The sequence below is a fragment of the Blennius ocellaris genome (assembly GCF_963422515.1).
Source record: "Blennius ocellaris genome assembly, chromosome: 16".
NCBI lineage: Eukaryota > Metazoa > Chordata > Actinopteri > Blenniiformes > Blenniidae > Blennius > Blennius ocellaris.
Genome location: NC_137665.1, coordinates 1,631,767 through 1,651,804, shown reverse-complemented (window position 1 = coordinate 1,651,804; position 20,038 = coordinate 1,631,767). Strand labels below are relative to the sequence as shown.

Genomic DNA, 20,038 nt, shown 5'->3' with positions numbered 1-20,038 from the left:
GGTCTCTTCCTGTCGGCGAGTCTGATGAATCTCTCTCTCTCTCTCTCTCTCTCTCTCTCTCTCTCTCTCTCCACCTATTTCTGTGCCGTCCCGGTTTAAACTCACAGGCTGTTGGTGTCCATCATGCGGCTCGAAGCATTTTTAAGGAGATGCAGGCTGACAAGCTGGAAAAAGAGCGCCGGTGCTGCCGGGGCCTCCAGCTCACGCTGAGCTGTCAGACTCTGACCGTGAATCAACTTTGCGAACATGATGGACGGACACCACAGGGACCGCGAGTTCTGTTGTCCGCTTTACTTCCAGATAACCCCAGAAATGCCGTTTACACTCACCACAGACCAATTGAAACGGTGGTTCACGTGTCCCCCCCCTCCCCCCCTTACCCCCCACCCCTCCACGGTATGGAGGGGTGGGGGGTGGTAATTTATGCTTTTATTTCGTCTCGTTTAGATTATTGTAACTCCCTTTTTACTTGTTTTAACAAATCTGCTTTGAACCGTCTTCAAAGGGTCCAAAATGCTGCAGCGCGGCTTTTAACAGGATCCAGCAGAAGATCTCACATCACTCCTATTTTATATTCTCTGCACCGGCTCCCCATCAAATTTCGAATTGATTTTAAGATTTTTGTTTTGACTTTTAGAGCGTTGCGAGGTCAGGCACCTAAATATGTCTGACTTGTTGTGCCCCTGGTACTCCCCCGGTCGCTCCCTTAGGTTCTCGGGCCAGAACCTCCTTACTGTTCCACGGACCCACTTTTAATCCAGAGGAGACTTGGCCTTTAAAGCCGTTGCTCCTCGATTGTGGAACGACCTTCCTGTGTCGCTGCGTACCGCCGACTCTGTTGACTCTTTTAAGAAACAGCTGAAAACACGACTGTTCAGACAAGCTTTTAGTTAACATGGCTGTGATTGGTTTTTATTCCGTCCGTACTATTTTATTATCTTATTGTGACCATGCTATTTTACTGTGTCCGCACTATTTTACTATGTCTGTGCTATTTTATTATTTTTATGCCTCTGTGAAGCACCTTGTGATTTTTTATCTGTGAAAGGTGCGATATAAATAAAGCTTCTTCTTCTTCTTCTTCCACAGGCCGAAGACCATACATCCACCTCCGTCTTTGTCTTCCTCCTCTCTTCCACTGCATAATTTATGAGACGCCGAGTCCCTCAGACCCATTACTCTCTCATCAGGTGACCCAGTTACGAGGGGGCAAGCCTGCGCCACAGACATGGTCAGTGTGAGACTCATAAATCAGCCTTTTATTGGAGCCCCGTCCGCTCGTTCCGACGTTGAATGTGCCATCGGAGGCCACTCCACTCGCTGATGGAGGTGATGTGGCGCTGGAGCGCAGCCAGACTTCCTGTGTGACTACGAGACTCAGGCCCGGTCCACATGGCCTCCCTTTTTGAAACAACACATCTGCCAGCACAACCTTTTTACTCATCTAAAAAAAAAACAACACACAAATTTCAAAAATGACAAAGTGCGAGTGCCTTTAAGTCTACTTGTGATCTGAACGGACTCTCCAAAACACCGGGAGGAGTTTATGCCAATATATTAATGAACCACATGCGACGCGATTCACAACAAACTGAAAACATTTGCGTTGTTCATGTTTGTTTTCAACGCCGAGGAGCTGCCGTCGTCTGGCGAGAAGCTTTTCCTCCCAACAACTTGCAGACTGCATTATATTAGATGTTTTCTTTGAGTTTCGCCTGAATCTCTTCTGATGCTCCTCAGACAATCACGCAAAGTGATCAGATGTCCATCGTATCAGAACTGTGGAATGAGATGCCCGACCTCCGGATCAAACAATCCATGGGCACAAAGACCGAAATGTAAATTAATCCATCCTTACTGAACTCCATAATTTAGTTGAATCCATGGAAAACCTGGTCAAATGTGAAAGAGTGTGTGTGTTGTTCCCTTCAAGAGTTTTTCATCCATCATAATATATATGAAACAGTCAACATGAATACAAACAGACACACGTATTAAAAGTTCCAGAGAGAATCCAGTGCAGGCTGTTACACGCCAAACTGATTTAACACGGTTGGATCAAATCCACCTCAGACCTCTGAGAAGATGTTCAATGGGGAAATTTAATGGGAATTGTGATAATTAAGTTCTTGAATCTTAATGGCGAGATAAAACTCGACACTCTGCATCGTCTCAGTTTTAAAAATGGGCCGGAGGCGTGTCGAGGCGGTTTGCTCTTCACACTGATCTCGGGGCGAACAAGTAAAAGTAAGTTTGAGAGATGAAGCAAGGCAGGAATACAGATTGGGCTGAAATATGAAGAATTCCGCAGCTCACACAGAAATTAGGCTATTTAAAGAAGGTGCATCTGCAGAGCCAGAAATATCTTAGTTAGCGCTGAAAATAGTTATTCCTCTTTTTTTCTTCTTGCCGGCTGATGATAAATACATGAAGGCTGTGAGGAATGAACAGTTTGAGACGCTATGTTCTGCTGCCGGACGGCCATTTTGAGGAGGAAATACATGGTGGACATAATGTTCTGGCTCTTTGCAATTGATTGCGCCGGCACACGCATGTTACGTTCCCTTTTAATCGCTTTCACACTGAAGCCGGCTCCACATATTGACCTTCAAGTGAATGGTAATCCCTTTTTCATGCACCGTGGAGCCATTATGACTGACATCACTGATCCCCTCGCTTCCCGCGCTCTCAGGGGAGGACGAGATACGGAGCGAAGGGCACGGGGATGGAGGGACGGAGGGAGGGAGGGAGGGAGGGAGGGTAGCCTTGAACGCAAACATGAACTACGCATGAAGCAGTGCGTGTTTTCAGCTGATTAGATCCTCCAACATGAGCTCTTTACCTGAAACCCTGCTCGCGTGAGCAGATGCAGCTCGGAGGCTCAGATCAGATTCATGCATGTATCTGAGCCCCCCTCCCCCCCCCCTCGGCGCTTCATGTCCCACTCTTCCAAATACCGTTGGACAGAGTTCAGTCTGCAGTGGGAGTGGGAGGACGCAGAGACAATACCGCACATGATTGCTCTCTCTCTGCGTCCCGTCGCCAAACGTTCCCGCTCTGAGCCGGTTAAAGCGCCGACTCGTCACGTCCTTCTGGCTACTCTGTGGGTGGATCAAATGCGTGTGCATTTTTCGCAAAAAAGAAAATCCTGTAGTTTCCCTCAGAGGATGTGGGGGGGTGGGGGGGGGGGGGGGGTGGAGGAGCGTAGGCTGCTGCTGCTGCAGCTCTTTGATTCCCTTCAACAGGAGGGAAGGATCCCGCAGAGGGTTTCTGTCTGTGGGCTCCTAACGTCTTAGCACAAAGATTAGCTTTACCCGCTAGCAAGCAAGCAGAAGATGGTGTTTCAAAGCTGAGACGACTTTGAAAGCTCTCAGTCTATCCCAGTTAAAAACGAAAAAGAAAAGAGATTATGTTGTGTGCGGTTTAGTTCTGCTACAAGCGTGGATGGATGCTGCCATTTCAGTGGCCTGAAGGCAAACTGACACCGGGATTTCCTTGTGAGTTTAAAGAGTTTCTAGGAACGAAGCAAATGATTGGCTTTGTTGGTAAACTGCAGTCGATCGCCAAGGGAGACCTGGAGGTTGCACGTGGAGTTACTTGGCTTTAGCACAAGACTATTGCATGTTTTGTCAATAGCAACAGTAATACTCCCTCAAAAATCCATCTCCACGTCGAGCTTCCACAACAATTTAACCGACTTCCGACAGCACTGGGGTGGATCTTCGCTACCTGCCTGGGCAGGTCGTCACTAAATCACAGCGTGAGCTCAAAGAGGCAGACACACCCTCACATTCACGCCACATCATTTACATTTACATTTACAAGTGGCAGAAATGCTGAAAGGGACGTAGTTCGGGTTAAAGCGTGTGAATGTGACGGAAGATGCGCGTTGGAACTGCTCACACAGTTGAAGAAGTCGGGGCGTGAGGCCTGGGCGGTGGAGCCCCGGGGGCAGCTGTGGCTCCAGGCGAAGTTTATCACCATCCAGTGTGGAGTGAATGAATGAATAATGCAGTGTCCAGAAAAGTGCTGTATAAAACCCATGCATTATTAAAACGTCATGTGAATGAAGTCCTTTTATGATTTTACCAATTGTTATCGTCCATCCACTATTTACTGCGGCCGCGCTGGCAGAGAATCAGGAAAGTTGCATTTTCCTGCCGTTTCCATGGAGACGGAGCGTCGTCGTGCTCCCATCAGGCCACGGGAAGCTTGGGTTCTGAAAAACCTCGACATTTCTCGTCATGTCGTGACGGTACGCTCGCTTCCCTACGACACCATCGGCCACGTGTGGCTTTCCTCTTCTTGACGGAAAAATGTAAATAATATTATTGATTAAATTGTTTAAGCATTATGATGTTGCTCAAGATATGAACCCGTTACTGGGGTCAATAGTCGGCCTGGTCTGGCTCTTACAGTGAAGGAAAAGATGGCCGTTCCAGTGAAACCAGTGAAGGTTTGACATCACGACCACCTCATAACACTGATGAGGGGCGTGTCCACGTTCAGCCGCCGACACGTCTTGATCTGTCCATCCAGGGACACGACGTCAGACGTCGGGACCAGGTTGTTCAGCTCGTGGATAATCAGATCAAAAGACGTTCCTCAATCATCACTGATGGAGTTCCACTGTGGCTCTTCCTGTTTCAAGAAGCCACTCAGATCAAAGAGTGCTTTGATCTTAAGAACTGCTGGCTGTCTGCTTGACTCACCGCGGTGACGTCTCGTCCTCTGGCCAATGATGCAAGTCAACACCTTGAACACGGATTATTTCTCGTACACTCATATTCTGAGTCGTCCCGAAAAAGTAAAAAAGAAAAAGAAAAAAAAAAAAAAACTGCCCTGGCCTCGGGGAACACGACTTTCCATTAAGAGCTCTATTTCATTATGCATGGATTTTCTTTTAGATAAGTAGGACGTATTAAAGTAACGTCTCCGTCGGTGGTTCTGATCTCTGATTCCCCCAAAACGTCGCAGAGCAGACGAGCAGGTTTACGTCTTCTCACAAACTCTCCACAATTTCATTTCATTTCATTTATTATTTAATTCGCACGAGAACCGTGCATATTAGTGACCAGGCCGTCGCTTCACAAGGTAATAACTGTAAATATGCTGGATTTAAGCACAAGGCTAATTTCCATCCATCGTTCCACATGAAACCTTACGAGGCTTATACATCATATCAAAAGATATCAAAACAATACGACAAATCACAAGTTTGGTTGTTGATCAGCCGCATCGCGTACTGTTTTTTTTTTTTAATTCACATTTTTTATTCTAACCCGAACCCCGCACTTTTATTCTCAGTAGCCTCGTAAAAGAAATAAAACAACGCCGCGCCACCTTCTCAATCCCTCCACTTCTTCACACGCAAACCTTAATTCAAACATAAGTTCAGACGTCAGCAAAGTCCCCAAACAGCCAAACCAAATTAACCGAGGCCTCAGCTGAACACTTGTCAACACACATGTTCCCTAAAAAAAAAAAGAAAAAAGCAGCAGATGTCTGATTATATTTACTTTAACTCGGCTCCCATTAGCTATTGTGTTTTCCTCGCCTCTTGTCATTTGATTGAGTGGATTAAAGCGCGGCGAGCAGCTGTGAACTGCAGGGATCCTTTAAAGGCCCCATAGACAATCAGATGGAACTGTTGAATGGGGGAAAGTAAATTAAATAACTAAATAAACCAATCAAGAGCAAGCTTGTGGATGAAACCCAGGCACACGCGGGGAGAACATGCAGCCCCCTGCATCTGAGCAAGCAGTTCCTGGGCGAACAGAAGAGTCTCGTGGGCGCGAGAGTTCCAGATAAATCCTCAGAAATGTAGAACCAGCAGTCCGAGTGTGGGAGAGGATTAGGAGGCCGGCGAGATTCGTCCTGCCGGAGTCAGCGTCTTCTGGCCCGAGCAAAGCCTCGCTTATTTTAGGAGTTTTGAAAAAAAATAAATACGCTCACACATAAAAGCCAGAAAAAAGTTCTGCGGACGTTTAAACTGGGACATCAGGGTTAGTGACAACTTTTAGTCACTAGATATTTAGGTCTCGCCGTCTTGTGGTCTAGTTTGTGTCTGGCCGCTCGCCTCAGAGCTTCTTCTGGTTCAATTAAACCGCTTTTCCAGGCGATTCGTGTGTTTTATCTGCCGGCCGGGTGGCAGGAGGAGCGAATCAACCGATGTCGGCATTCAAACATCCTGTGTGACTCCGAACACGCCTTCACCTGCCGCCACCATCAGCGTCATCAGCCAAGCTGTGACGATGATGATGATGATGATGGCTCGGAGTCGATTTGGAGCTGGTGTGAGTCCCAGCGGCGTGAAGGCCGGCCACACCCCCAACGGTCGGTGTGTTCTTCTGAAACTGGATCACGGTCCCCTCAAAGTCTTTTACTTATTGACTTCGCTGCCTGACGTCTCCTCGCCGGCCTCACGGCAGCCGCCCATCGTTCCCTCTGCGGGACGACTGGACACATTTACCATCATCTTTCTTTCGGGGACGGAACAGGAAGTGCATCGGAGGAGTTCTCTGAGAGACGCGGAAACGGAGATGCACTCCAACGTCGTGTTTCACTGATCCGCGACGTGACGAGGGAGAAGGGAGGGGCTGAAGCACCGAGGTCTCCGCGGGGAAAGCACTCAGGCTGCCGGGGAGCCCGGGCCTCCCGTCTCACTAATTAACCGGCGCTTGACAGAGAGTCTCCGGCAAACGAGGCAGCGGCGCGCGGAGCCGCCATCTGCAGCGGCGCCGTGTGCCGCGTCTTTGATGTCGACTTGAGCCAGCGACGGAGTGAAGTCACGCCGACGTCGGGCTCTTTGAAGGGAGACGCACACGGCGGCTCACGGAGTGACAACGAACCCGCCTGGAGGCGGAGCGGCAACCGTGGGAGAGAGAGTCGCATGGAAGCAGGCACTAAGTGGTCGTACCTGCACGGGACGGCGGCGGCGATGTGATGTGATGTGATGTGATGTGACGCGATCTGCAGAAGCAGACGTCCCAACGTGAAGACGTCGGGAGGACAGAGCGACGTTTCCACTGCTCCGACGAAGCCCGTCCTCCGTGGACGTGGCGGTAAAATACCCTCATACTTGTTTTCCCCTTCAGCTTTAAAGTCCTGGTGAAATGTAACACACTACTTTGCAAAAAAGGATAGTTGGGGTTCTACTTCTAAGGTTCCTCCGACTCTGCCCCACCACTGTTGTCGCATAACAAAGTTATTTGAATTTTGAATCTCCAGCCGAGGAAGTCGGGGGAATCCTTCTTCTTCGTGGGCGGAGCCTATGTGTGACGTCACAAGTTGTGCAGATCTTGATCTGTTGTGTTTATATCGGCTTGTTTCCCTCTTAAATATCCAAGTTTTTACAGTGTTCTGAAGTTATAGTCGGCGTTTTATGAGCCTTGATGAAAGATTGAGGATAGAAGAGACCCGAGAGGAGAAAAGGAGCACGGGCGGGCCCAATAAGTAACTTTATTCAAATGGAATGAATAAATTAATTAAATTAAATAGATGAGTAAATGAAAACATGAAAATAAATGAATAAAGGCTTTGTGACTACAGGCTGTTATCGATAATAATTCAGGATTAGGAATGCCATGTCACTTCATAATAAGATATGTCAGCATTAACACGTTAAAGACCACACTTCAACATGCCGCTACACTAAAATCTTCTTCTTTCTCTGAGGAGAATCGAAGTAAACGTTGGACGGTCGTCACTCACTGAATCCGACTCGCATCAGAATCAGTCATCAGAGCGTGAACGGAAGGGCCGTCAACACTGAGTTTATCTTTACGAGTCGCCACTTTCACACCCATGACGCATTCATCCCAGAAACATCAACGAGAGACAGTCAAACAGCTGGCAATGGTTTTCGCGGTACAAAATTCCTGAAAGACATCGGCCAGATTTCAAGAAGTGGAACCCAAAGTGGTTTCAAAACTCAAGAAACTCAAGAACTCAACGCTGAAACAAAGAGCCTATTGAAGTCTGCACTCCACGACCATAAAAAGTTTCAATCAACACAAAAACAAACCAGGAAACAAGCAACCAAATGTCCAAAAAAATCAATACGATCAGCCGTTATAAAGCAGCGGCTGTGGAATCTTTGAGTCTTGGCCCAGAGGGAAGGTAATCCATCCCGCTACCTTCGTCATGTTCCTGTACAAATCTACGCCGTGGCGAACGTTATCGTTTCAGGAACATCAATTCTAAACGCTGAGAGGCCGGGGACAGGACCGTGTCACTGCCTGGAACCCAGTTTGAGCTAAATGTTGACAAGAACCGAAACGTTTTCTTCTTTTTCTATCTCAGATCTGACCTCGCTCTCCACAGTCAAGCCCGGTTGGTCACACAGCCGCAGCCGCAGCGGCGCAGGCGATACGATCTCAACCTTCTATTCCTGCCCTGGGAGAAAAGTCACCAAACGACTCGAGGCCTTCTTCATCCGACGCGAAGCTTAAAAACCCCCACGGCGCCTCCTCTCGTCTCGAGGGTGGCCACGCACCCAACCCCGACCTCAGCGCCGCCTGTCACTTCTCGCCGGACCTGAACGCTGAGCGGCGTGCGAAAAAGGAAGTGGCAGCGGTTAAAAGGCCATTTTCAAACCCCCCCCGAGGAGAGGAGGCGGCGGGGAGCAGAGGCCATTCCTCCCCTCCTGTATGCGACACACGCTTTCAACCTTTTCTCCGCTGCGTCATCCTTCCTTCCCGCACGAAATCTCCTCCGCCGCCAAAAGAGAGAACGAACGTGTGGAAAGCGAAACGCCGAAGAATGTGACGCACAGGCCACTTTTCATTTTAAATAACATTTAGGTAGGTCCACGTCCTTTTCGCTGTCACTTCATCTTCCCAGCAGGGAAGCAAAGTCGTTCACAACCTCTTGGGACTTTGGTGACGTAAGAACAAACTCACGACAGAGAACGAACTCGAAGGGGCAGAAACTCACAGACTTGTCAAGTAAAATCAGTTTTTGGTCAAAGGAGTTTGGTGGTTTTATAAAGAAGTGGAAATACTGATAATGTCTCGTCCAGCCGGGGAGCCGATGATGGAACGTCTTTATTAAAGCATCGTCGCCACCGAGACACTAAGTTTGACTCATTTCGCTTGAATGCACACGTCTATTGTTAATTAATTGCATTAAAGTTCACTTTGACTCTGACGCGTACACGAATCAGCCAAAACATTATGACCACTGACAAATGGTCGTATTTTGTGTTATTTTGTCCTCAAGTTGATGTTTTAGATCAGGGGGGTCAAACTGGTTTCAGTTGAGGAGCCACATCAACCTGATCTGACCTCTGACCTCTGGAGGCCCCAGAAGTCAAACAAAACATGTTAAACTGCAGATATGGACAAATGTCAAAGTCTTTCCTTCTTTTGATCCTTTTGTAACTGCAGGAATTTGCCAGTCTTATTCTGAAATACACATATTAAAGGAAATCAGATTTTATTCTAATTGCAAAAAACACACAAAAACAACCCTCAGTCACCTTATCTGGTATCGTATTTTTATTCAGGATTAAAACGATTTGTCATCATCTGGAAATTGTTTTGAGTTTACGTGTCTAAAGTATCACTTCACATAAGTTGGACTCGTTTTATTGTGAAAGGTGTTGCGTCACGTGACCTCCACAGATGCATTAATAAATTCTGACCAAGGGCGGTTTTTGAATGTCATTTTTGCCAATCTAGTGTTTTTAGATCCGCCTCTGTCAGTTTTCATATTTATACTTTAAAAAAAAATCCCATGACGGCCGGATTAGATCCTCTGGCGGGCCGGTTCTGGCCCCCGGGCCGCATGTTGGACCCCCCTGCTTTAAATGCTGTAAAGTGGATTTTCAGTGCGATTGGGCAGGGCGGCATCGTGACAACCGGAAGCAGCTCATTATATCCCCAAATGTGTATTGATTTGCTGATTTGAGACATTATTTAATGTGAATTAGAAATTTCTCCAAACCTTCGCAACCTTCGTCTGGACGAAGTCCAGTGAAGGTTTGGACCTGGAGGAAATGACGCCTCTGAACTAATCAGCTGGAACCAAAGATCCACGCCAGTCGGGGGACGCCGACGCAGGGAGGAGCCGTCACGTCCAGGAATTAACGCACGAGTGGGGGGGAAATTAAGAAAAATGAATGGAAAGTGGATTTCTGTCCCGTTTGTAATCTCCGGCTGAAGACGCAGTGAATTCTGACGTCTTCCTTCGCAGGCCCGGCTCGCCGAGTCGTCTTCTATCAGGAGGAGGTTGTGTCAGCCGCCGTCACAAACACGAGTCATGTGCTTGATTCAAAGAGACTTTCTGTTCTGTTCTTGTGACCGGGGGGGGGGGGGGGGGGATTCCTCCTGGGCCACAACTCTCCACGGAATTCAATCCACATCTGTTTTGTCCTCCTTCATTCCCACTCCCCCTCCCATAAGACGGCGTCCTCTCCGTCCCCCCCCCCCTCTGGGCCGCCTGGCCGTCTCACCCTGTCCGGCGACGTGCACCGTCTCGCCTGATTAGCATCCGTCACAGAAGCCGGTTTCCACGGGGCGGCCGTGAGAACGGCGGCGTTTGTGAAACCCTGGCTTCTTCTCGGACCTCGGGGCGTCACACGTATGGTATCACGTTCACGTCCCCTCACTCCGAGGCCCCCGCCGTCACGAGGAGACGCAGGTTCTCCGGGGGGGTTTTTTGTCGGTGACCTTGTGCTTCTCGACGAGCCTCTTCGTCGCGTTCAGACTGAGCGGCGCCGTCGCCAACGGGGAGCAGCGCCGCGTCACTCCGCCTTCGCGCGTCACAGAGGCACAAGCCGACTTCCCGGGTACGGCGGCGCCGCAGACGTCTAATTAGGCTTGATCTCTGCGCTTTCTGTGATCTCTGCAGTGCCTCCGTCTCCACGCCGAACACCTTCCCTTTCAGTGGCAAGCTGAAGAAGGAACAGAACTGTAAGGCAACTCGTCACCCTGCTTCTGACTGCGTTTTTAAAAACAAGCTCAATTTATTCCCATGGATATTTACCGCTAGCTTTGAGTGGTTTTCATCATTTTCACAAGGATAAGGAGTAAATTGGACTTATTGAGGACTTATAGACTTGCCGAATACTAGATTACCTTACCTGAGAGCAAAACGGGGAGTTTTAGGAACCAAAAAAGCTGCCTTGCCTCATTTTCAGATACGTCGCTCTCCGGCTGGGCGGCCCTTTGGCCGATCGAGGAAACCCACGGCAGACGCTCCCTTATCTCTGCCGAGCCGACAAACAGTGATTAATGGTGAATCAAGATCCGTCTCAGAGGGCCCACAAGCCTGCCGACTTCAAAGCGACGGTCCGGTGCAGTCAGAAGCCTTTGAAGTGACACAGGAACTGTCAGTCTGTCACAGTGTCGTGAAGCGAGGAGGCTTTGTGAGACGCTTCTGCACACGTCAACCGTGGAGAAAGTCTAAACGTCGCGGTTTCAAAGCGTCGCGGTTCCGGTTCACGGGGGGGGGGGGGAAAGTTGGCGTTTATTTGGAGCGTCTATATTTGAACGCTCACGTCGGTCTTTCTTCCAAAAGGATTTTTATTTGGCTTGGTTTTTTTTTTTTTTGCCTCGTCACGGATGTTTTGAAGAGGTGCGAGCCGAGGTGGGTTTTCGCCCGGTGGACCCCGGCGAGCAGTTCAGAGGAAGATGGGCGGGGGGGGGGGGGGGCAATGTGAGGGAAATCGACTGTGTCCACGGCGTCACGGCGCCGGCTGACCTCCTGCCGCTCCGCCCGGCCGGGGCTCCGGTACGTTTTGATCTGCGAGGCCCGGAAGTAAGATTATCAATATGGATGAAGTACTGCTCAGTCTGTTCACCGCCTCTCCTCCTCTCTGTTTGTTTCACCGAGTCATTCTGCACCTCCAGCGGTCGATCACACTTTGATTCGGCCTCCTCATGAATATTGATGAGAGACGATATGTGACTGGGTTTGAGCCACTTCTGTCACTTTTCTCTTCAACTGGGTGACGTTTTACAGTATATATACACACACATATATATATATATATATATAGAAAGAGAGAGAGAGAGAGTCGTGACCTAAACTTTCTGAAGCAAACTTAAATTTATAAAGCATTTAACTGAAGAGAAATTGAGTCTTGGAAGGTTACTTGGTACTTTGGTTGGATGCTTGGTCGGTCGGTCGGTTGGTTAGTTGATTTGTTGCATGGTTGCTTGAAGTTATATTAGAGATAATAATAAAAATGTTGGGTATCAACAACGTTGTCGATTTGTGTATTCAGTCAAATCATACGACTTTATTTCCTTAATGTTTTCTTGAAACGCCCCATGAACCTGCAGTTTTCTCCGATTCACATTCTGGTCAAAGTAGACGAGCCTCGGCTGGAACGCCCGCCCCCCCCCCTCTTACTTTTTGCCCTTTTACCTGCCCACTTCTGTCCGCCTTTAACCAACTTGAACTTTCCCCTCGCGTCAAAACAACCTCACGGCGCCGACGTCGTCTCGTGTCGCTTCGGTGGAGTCGGTCCGGCTTGATGGCCGCCGCCCGAAGTGAGCGTGCCAAAGAACCACCCCCCCCCCCCCCCCCCACCCCCCCGCCCCGGTTGACTCTCTGGCCGATAAGCACTGGTCTGTGAAATGAAAGGTTTCGGGGCAGAGAGTGGACCCTGCCTGACCTCAATCTCCAAACGTAGAAGAACGGCTCGACCCACTTCACCGTAGAGAGAGAGGGGAGGGGAGGGGGGGGGGGGGGGGGGGGGGGGGGGGGAACCCGGAGTGGACCTCACCACGTTCGCCAGCTCGCACTGGCGGACGGATTCGGCGGCGGCATGCATGCATGCATGCAATGTGCTGTGTCACTGAACTATTTCTCTCGGCATGCCTGCACCCTGGCCAGCTGCATCGCCTCGCTTTAATCGCTTGCTCTTCCTAAAAATATCTCTCTCTCTCTCCTTCTCTCTCTCTCTCCTCCCCCCCCCTCTCTCTCCCTCCCTCAGTTGCTTCAGTCTCAGACATAAGAAGTCCTTGTCTTTAGGGAGCATGACAGCAAAGGGGTGTTGCCACACGATTCCATTCCAAAGCGGGTGTAACCGACGGCAATGAACGCCGGCGTCTCCGTTCAAGTCCCTCTGTAGAATTTGCAGAAAAAAGAAACGAGAGCTTCACTTCACAAACGCCCGACGTTTGGACTAATTCACGCTCCGTGTGACATTTTTGCTGTTAGGAGGTGTCTCACAAGAAGACTGTGAGGGGGTGAGTAGTGATGAGATAAGTTACGAAATGTGCGACCTGGGGAGGAGAAGTGACTTGCAGGCTTGTTTGTTTGCAACAGAAAGTGGTGTTTTCCAGTAGGTTTGATTTAATCCCAGGTCCACCGACCGCAGACACACAGCACAAGCTGAAATTGATTAGAGCAATATGTTCCAAACATAGTCGTACAAAGACATGATGTACAATGTTGAAATTGGGCCTTTTTTCAGTAAGAAGTGCAAAATAAATAAATGCCGGCGTGTGTGATCGGGGGAGCAGAAATGGCCTGCAAACAATGTGAAATGTCATATTTCATCAAGAAGAAGGGGCCTTTATCCACTTTAATGCCATGTTTTTGTTCCTGGTTGCACCTATAACAGATATAAAACACAGAATTGCACCAAGAGGGGAGGCAATCGACCAAATTTACTGTTTTGATGTTAAATAAAATGTGTTTTTGCATTTGGAGTATTGTATAGAATGTTGAAAAATACATGAGAACAAGCTGTTGCCTTCTACAAATGTGTATTGGATGAACAGGAGGCCCTTCTGGGTAAGCGGTGTTAAAGTAAATACAGAAATGTGTGGATTTTAGCCGAACAATATGACGGAGGTTTAGCTGCTGCTTGTTTCTGTACAGCAACGACAAAACACACGGCTTAGAGGGAGACAGCGAGCAGCCTGAGGGGCTTAATTCTTTTAAAAGCAGGGTTTTTACACCGATTACACTTGAGATTCACGTTTTCTATCCAACAATGGAGTCTTAAAGACACAAGGACGTGAGTTCCAATCCCCTCACGCGGTCAGGTGGAGGACAAGCAGTCAGAAAAAGGTCGGTCTCACGGGTCAGTGATGAGACGACAGACTGCCACAGTGTGCTTCCTGCAAATACAAGGAAAAATAGTCTCAAAGTGAACTTGAACGCATCATGAATGCAGCATGGAAACAGTCCAGTGGGTGTCATCATGACAACAAAGCCTCCGATCTTCACACAAGTCAATGATGACGGCCTGTTGCCATATTCATTCCTCGCCATGAAAATCCACAGAAAACAAAAACAAATAGGCGAGTTTTTGGCGAGTTGTCGCTTATTTACCTCTAAATATTTTTTACAATCAATTTTGTTCCTTTTCTCCTCCTGTAAGCCTGACTCAGTGACTCATGGTGGACTGGAGGGGGTTTCTTTCTTCAGATGTTGGGTGGAAACGTTAAGTCCGACTCACATCTGCTGAAATCGTCCCTCAAACACCGATAGAACGGCAGTCGACTGTCGCTTCATTTGGTCTTTCAGAAGTTTGAGGTGACGGCCGAGTGTATATCTAATAAAGTCGATACACATAAGAATTACAGAGGTTTATTGTTTTGGTTTTTCCAGCCGTTTCATGTCAAAAAGTGACACCTCCCACCCTCGCATTATGTCACGTTTGGCAGCTGCCAAGCGGAGATGTTTTCCAGCTGATGTGTAAGTTGAGATCTCCTGGGTGGGGTCGGCGAGAACTTCGTCGGTGTTTCGATTCCGTCCCGTGTTTTCCAGTCACACGCCAACGTTTGAGCCCGCACAGGTTTCCTCACCCAGGAACCAGAGTTTCCTCGTTTCTATGTCAACATGAGCAGCGGGAGGAGGTGAATCCAGATTCAATTAAAGACTCTGAAAACGACGAGGCGACGGTGTCGGTAGTCGCCGGGGCTCCGCTGCACTGAGCCCGCCACGCATCCCATTAGCTGCTGCGGTCTTCCCTGCAGGCTGTGCTGGATTTTGAAAATAAACACCACGTCACGGCCGACATTATCCACGCCGCCGGTGGCTGCATCGTGTACACAAGCACAGCCCGGCCTCCACCCTCTGCCTCGGGCGTGGACGGGCCATCCGGGCCGAGTGGAGTTGAGCCTCCCGTCTCGGTCTGTGGCAGCTGGCTGTGAGCCGGGACGGGAGGGACGTTCTCCGCTTTACCCACATGTTTGTCCATTAATACAAACAGACACTTAACTTCTCCATTGTACTCTGGTATGACGATTTTATATACGGTATACCAGCTGCTTTAAATGTCTGTATGATGAAGAAACACTAATATATTACATTCTACTTTTGATTTAATTTGACATCTTTTATTTAAACCAGCTTTCATTTGCTTATGTATTTCCCTGTTTTAGCCACATCCATGTAGCCGAGTTCTATTACACTGCGTAGAGTGTTTTTTTTTTTTTTAATTCAAAGTTTTGTTTTCAAGATGCTTATTTCCTTATTCTTGAGCAGGAAAAAGAAAAGTAAAGTACACAGCCAGAGATTTGACAGCAATACTTGTCATCCGTCGCTGGACGCAACACGAATCTCAGCTCACAGTCGTGTTGCTTCAGAATCTCCACCCGTCAATTCATGTTCAACAGCGACTTCATCCATCGCCTTAATCGGTGCAGACGCTGGAAACCCAGAAGAATTCGAAGGGGAAATCACAACACAACGCCGAACAATATTGACTCTTCTCTGAATTTTCCTCGACATTAAGCAAAACCAGCTTCAACTTGCAGGCTTAAAGTCCCAGTGAAATGAAAGTTCCACCTCCAAAACACTCTGGTGTCTCTTCTAGGGACGTTTTCCTGCTAACTGGCTGAAGGTAAAATGTTAAAACACGGCAATCTGCGAGAAAATAGCCGATAAACGGCGCTATTTCCTCTGCTGGGCGGAGCTTCTGACAATAACAGAGTGACATCACGAGTTGTGCACACGCCCAAGTTGTGTTTACATTATGGAGGATCAGAGTTTTGACCACGAAGAGGCTGAATTGAACCATATTTCATCATCGTGGTCATTTCAAACCCAGTGATTGATGAAGAAGACACAGAAGGTGGTTCTGCCATCGGTGACCCCGTCTGGAACATGTTTGAGGAAGCAGAAGACGCTTCGTCCTCCATTCGTCCTCGTCTCCTCGCCTCAGCAGCCGCCACTTTTCACCTTTGAGGCTTTGAGGCTCCTGACTTTTGGCAGAACGACCGGCTTCCTGGATCCAACACGTCCAAGAGCTTTTCTGACTGCAGAATCACCGAAGATGAGTCCAGGTGTTACTTGATCGTCTACTAGCCGCCCGAGCTAGCGGCTCCTGCTAGCCGCTAGCCGTGTAAGCTAGCGGCTCCCGCGACAACAGTGGTGGGGCAGAGTCGAAGAGAAACCTTAGAAGTAGTGACCCAACTATCGTTTTCTACAACGGAGTGTGTTACATTTCACTCGGCCTTTAAGTGTTGGACTGTTAGATATCAATTCAAATCGTCTCATTTCGTTGGCGGACGGACGAGGTAAGAAGAAGTCAGCCATGCCTTCGCCGTCATTCGCTTCCCATCAGCTCCCATCTCCACTTTGTCAGCCTCGTCTTCACGCCTGCCTGGAATCCATTCTCTCTTGGCAGATGATAATTTGCCATAACTAAGTCTTTGCCTGAAGAAGAATAAGTTAAATCCCTGTGACAGAATGGAGTCACGGCTGAGAAACATCTCCGCCGCGTTATTCTCCTCCCGTGACACTCTTTCTGCCGTACGACAACTTCCAACACTTTTCATCCAGTCGTCGTTTCACCACACAAGCCGGGGACAAAAGGGACGTCAGGCATGATTTAGAACTAAAAACCAAGTCCTGATGTCAGTCAGTAACAATTTAACACACAGCTAACTGAAATACGTCCATCGTATCGTGAGTAAGTACTGCGGAATATCTCAAAATACGAGGTTTTGGACTGTAGATGACAAGAGAAAGACAGTGTTTCATCTATAATGCAGATATGTGGTGATAAACAGAACAAACAAGCCAATAAGGTTCTTTTTATTTGCCATTGTCAATTTTTGGGGACTCTGTTTTGAATTGGGTCCCTATTTCCTGTTTTTATCTTTTTTTTTTTAAATAGATTTCATATCTGTACCTATCAATTTGAGTTCCTGTAATTTCCAACCAGTTGCATCTTCTCTGTCTCAAAAAGAATTCCTGGAGAACTGATGAGGAGTTTTCTCTTGTAAGTCAAGATTTGAAAAATGGATTGTTAACAGCTAACCGGTTGGTCAACATTTACATTTACAAACACAACATGTACGTTTTATTTTTCAGAGAGTAAAGAAAGAAAATGTCCCAACAGATGTTCCAGGAAACGAGGGAAGACGGCCGATCAGGTGAGACTTCCGTCAATTTCAGTGTTTCAGAAAGCCCGTCTGGCGTTATTAGTTCTCTAGTCGCTCTGTTCTCTGCCAGCAATGTTATTTATGCTCGGGCTGAAGTTCATCCCCTCGGGGTGAGGCTTGACGACGCGACCGCAGCGAATGGCCTGCATGTGAACGACGATATATTTAGCCAACTTATTTCAGTTCGTACATTTTTTATGCCCACTGGAGGATTGTGTAGAGGGGGACAAGAGGGAGAGGGGAAAAAAAAAACTGCTGATTGTGTTCCCATAAGTTCTGTTGTGTCGACTCACATCAGTCAGATGAAGCTCTGTTCTGACCTGCCGCTCACCTTTTCACTACAACAACAGGAAAATCGTGACGGTAAATTCTCTGCCAGTCCTGTAATCGTTGGCGTCTTGCGGTTGCAGTGCTGGGGATGCTGGAGATCCAGGTCGAGAGGGATCCAAAGACCGGGGCCACGGTCGTCAGGTCGGTGGCCCCGGTGTCGACGGCGGCCGCCGGTCCCAACGCCGCCACGGTCTTCGACGACGGCAGGAAGAGCATCCGCGCCCTGGGCGGGTCGGCCGGTCAACCCTCCAGCGAGGAGCTCGGGCAGATCCTGAACGCCATCGACGGCGTCGGGATCAAAGCGCTCCTCGACGAGGTGGCGGCGACGCCGGGCGAGGCGGACGCCGGGACGCGGGACGAAAGAGGCGGCGGCACGCCGGGCGGAAACGTCCAGCCTTCGATTTCCCCTCGGGCCGCGTCGAAGGTGGATGACGCGCGGTTCCGCGATTCGAGAAGCGGCCGGCCGGACGCCGGGGAGGAACGTACCACCACGACGGTGGTCAGACACGCTGCAGAACACGTGGACCACATCGAAGACCAACGGTTGGAGGAGGGGCCGGTCACGCTCATGTTCCTGGGATACGCCGACGCCACGAGTGGCGAGGACGACGACCAGGAGGACCGGGGAGGTCTGATCACCGTGGAGCGAGTCATGATCACGGAGGACGGAGAAGAGCACGTCTTGGGTCCGCAGACATCGCGTCCTCTTCAGTCTCCCGAACCGGAGGAGGGGAGAAGGTCCCAAGACTTGCGGGACGTTGACCTGGAGGAGAATGGAGGCGGAGCTAAAGTCCCGCGAGGGGAGGAAGGCGACAAAGGCCTTCGGGAGTCGGCTTCACCCACCGCGGGAGACGGAGGCGCCAAGGCGAAGCGCAAGGCCTGTCAATGTTGTTCCGTCATGTGAGAAACGTTCAGTCACTGTTTGACATTTACGTTTACTTTTATGGACTTTTTAGAGTCAATAATTACAGAACGTGTCATTGGACTGTGGGAGAAAGACCCCGAACCTGGAGTCTCCTTGCTCTCGTACTACGAGTACTACTAGTACTACTAGTACACCACTCTGCAGTCCACCGTCAACACTCGGTATGTCTTCTCAACATTCTTGTTAAAGGTCTCTTACAGCTGCTCTGCTTGACTAATAAAAATAACACTTGCTCCCCCTTCTGGACAAAGAAGGGAAACGTCACCAGACTCGTCTCTCTCTTCCCTTCTGCCTCATTGAGACTCGTCACTCCGGACTGTGTGAATGGAGTGGGTTTTAAAATGTATACTTCAGCTTTCAGAAGGATAATTTCAACAGTTATGTTCAGTTTTACTGGACTTTTCATGTGAAAATGCAGAAAGTTGAGCGGTCTTGTGAGAAGCTTCTCTGATTGGTCGGGTTGATCATGACACTGCAGAAGGACCTCTTTCTTTCAGTGTCTTTCCTGATTGAATAAATACGACATCGGGTTATTTAGACCATTGAGGGGCAGTGGAGTCTTAGATCAGGGGTGTCAAATACATTTTAGTTCAGGGGCCAAATAAATTAGTGCCACAATAACCTTTAAATCTGACCTTTAAATCTGATTTCCTTTGTTGTTGAAATGTCTAGATTTTCTTTTTTTGCAAAAAAACTAAATATTTACTACCCAGAATGACCACAATCACAACATAAAGCCAAAGCTCAGGTCCCAGTGTTGAGTTGTGTCCATTTCTCTTTGAAAAGTACCAAGAAAAATGACGTTTTCTTTGACATTTGTACAATTTGTGTGCTGGTTTGGCCGGATTGGAGCCTCTAGCGGGTCGTTTTGTGTCTCACGGGTTTCATGTTTGACACCTTTGTCCTGGAATTAATGTAAACAAGCTCATATATGTGTACGAACTGGACCCTCTCTTAATACATCATTAAGATTTTTTTTAAAAACTGCATATTTTTGTAAACTTCTGCTTTCAATAAAACTTGAATACCTTCAGATTACAGCCTCATTTCTTTTCTATTTTAATGCTTCAAGATTTACGACTCAATAGGAACGTCACATTTCTATTCCTTATTCTCGGTTCCAAACGTCTCGGGGTGACTGGCGCTGCTCATCTCGTGGGAAGGAGGATTGTGTTTGTTCACATGACGCCGGGACGGGAGGGTTCAGCGGCTAAGTAGATCAGACGCATCATTCATATTTCCATCGGGGCTCGATCACACAGATGATGCCTGCGGCGCCACAATCAGGTGAGTCCTTTCTTTTGGAACTTCTCGTTTACGCAGACGACTTTTGCACTTTTTTTGTTTGTTTGTTTTCTTTCAATAACTGTTTAGGTTTAGCTGTTGAAACGTACAAGAAAAGGATCCTTCAGTGTATTTGTGTGAT

The 20,038-nt window shown here is 48.4% G+C and overlaps 1 protein-coding gene across 3 annotated transcripts; it reads left to right on the top strand.

Annotated features, from left to right (window-relative positions):
• Positions 1–12,999: 12,999 nt before the first annotated feature.
• LOC308141852 (uncharacterized protein) lies at positions 13,000–19,638 on the top strand. Of its 3 annotated transcripts, XM_080512083.1 has the most exons (4): positions 13,000–13,202; positions 17,162–17,194; positions 17,287–17,348; positions 17,768–19,638. In XM_080512083.1, exons 3-4 carry the CDS (start codon positions 17,303–17,305, stop codon positions 18,589–18,591), a joined length of 870 nt encoding a protein of 289 aa, XP_080368209.1. In that variant the 5' UTR covers positions 13,000–13,202; positions 17,162–17,194; positions 17,287–17,302; the 3' UTR covers positions 18,592–19,638. The 3 variants fall into 3 exon arrangements, with proteins under 3 accessions (XP_080368209.1, XP_080368208.1, XP_080368210.1); XM_080512082.1 differs by lacking the exon at positions 17,162–17,194; XM_080512084.1 differs by lacking the exon at positions 17,162–17,194 and having other exon boundaries at positions 17,708–19,638.
• The last annotated feature ends 400 nt before the right edge of the window (positions 19,639–20,038 follow it).

Coding starts and splice junctions, on each gene's coding strand:
- LOC308141852 (XM_080512082.1), top strand. CDS start 17,303: ATGTCCCAACAGATGTTCCAGGAAACGAGGGAAGACGGCCGATCAG. Junction 17,349..17,767: donor GAGGGAAGACGGCCGATCAG/GTGAGACTTCCG, acceptor TTGCGGTTGCAG/TGCTGGGGATGCTGGAGATC.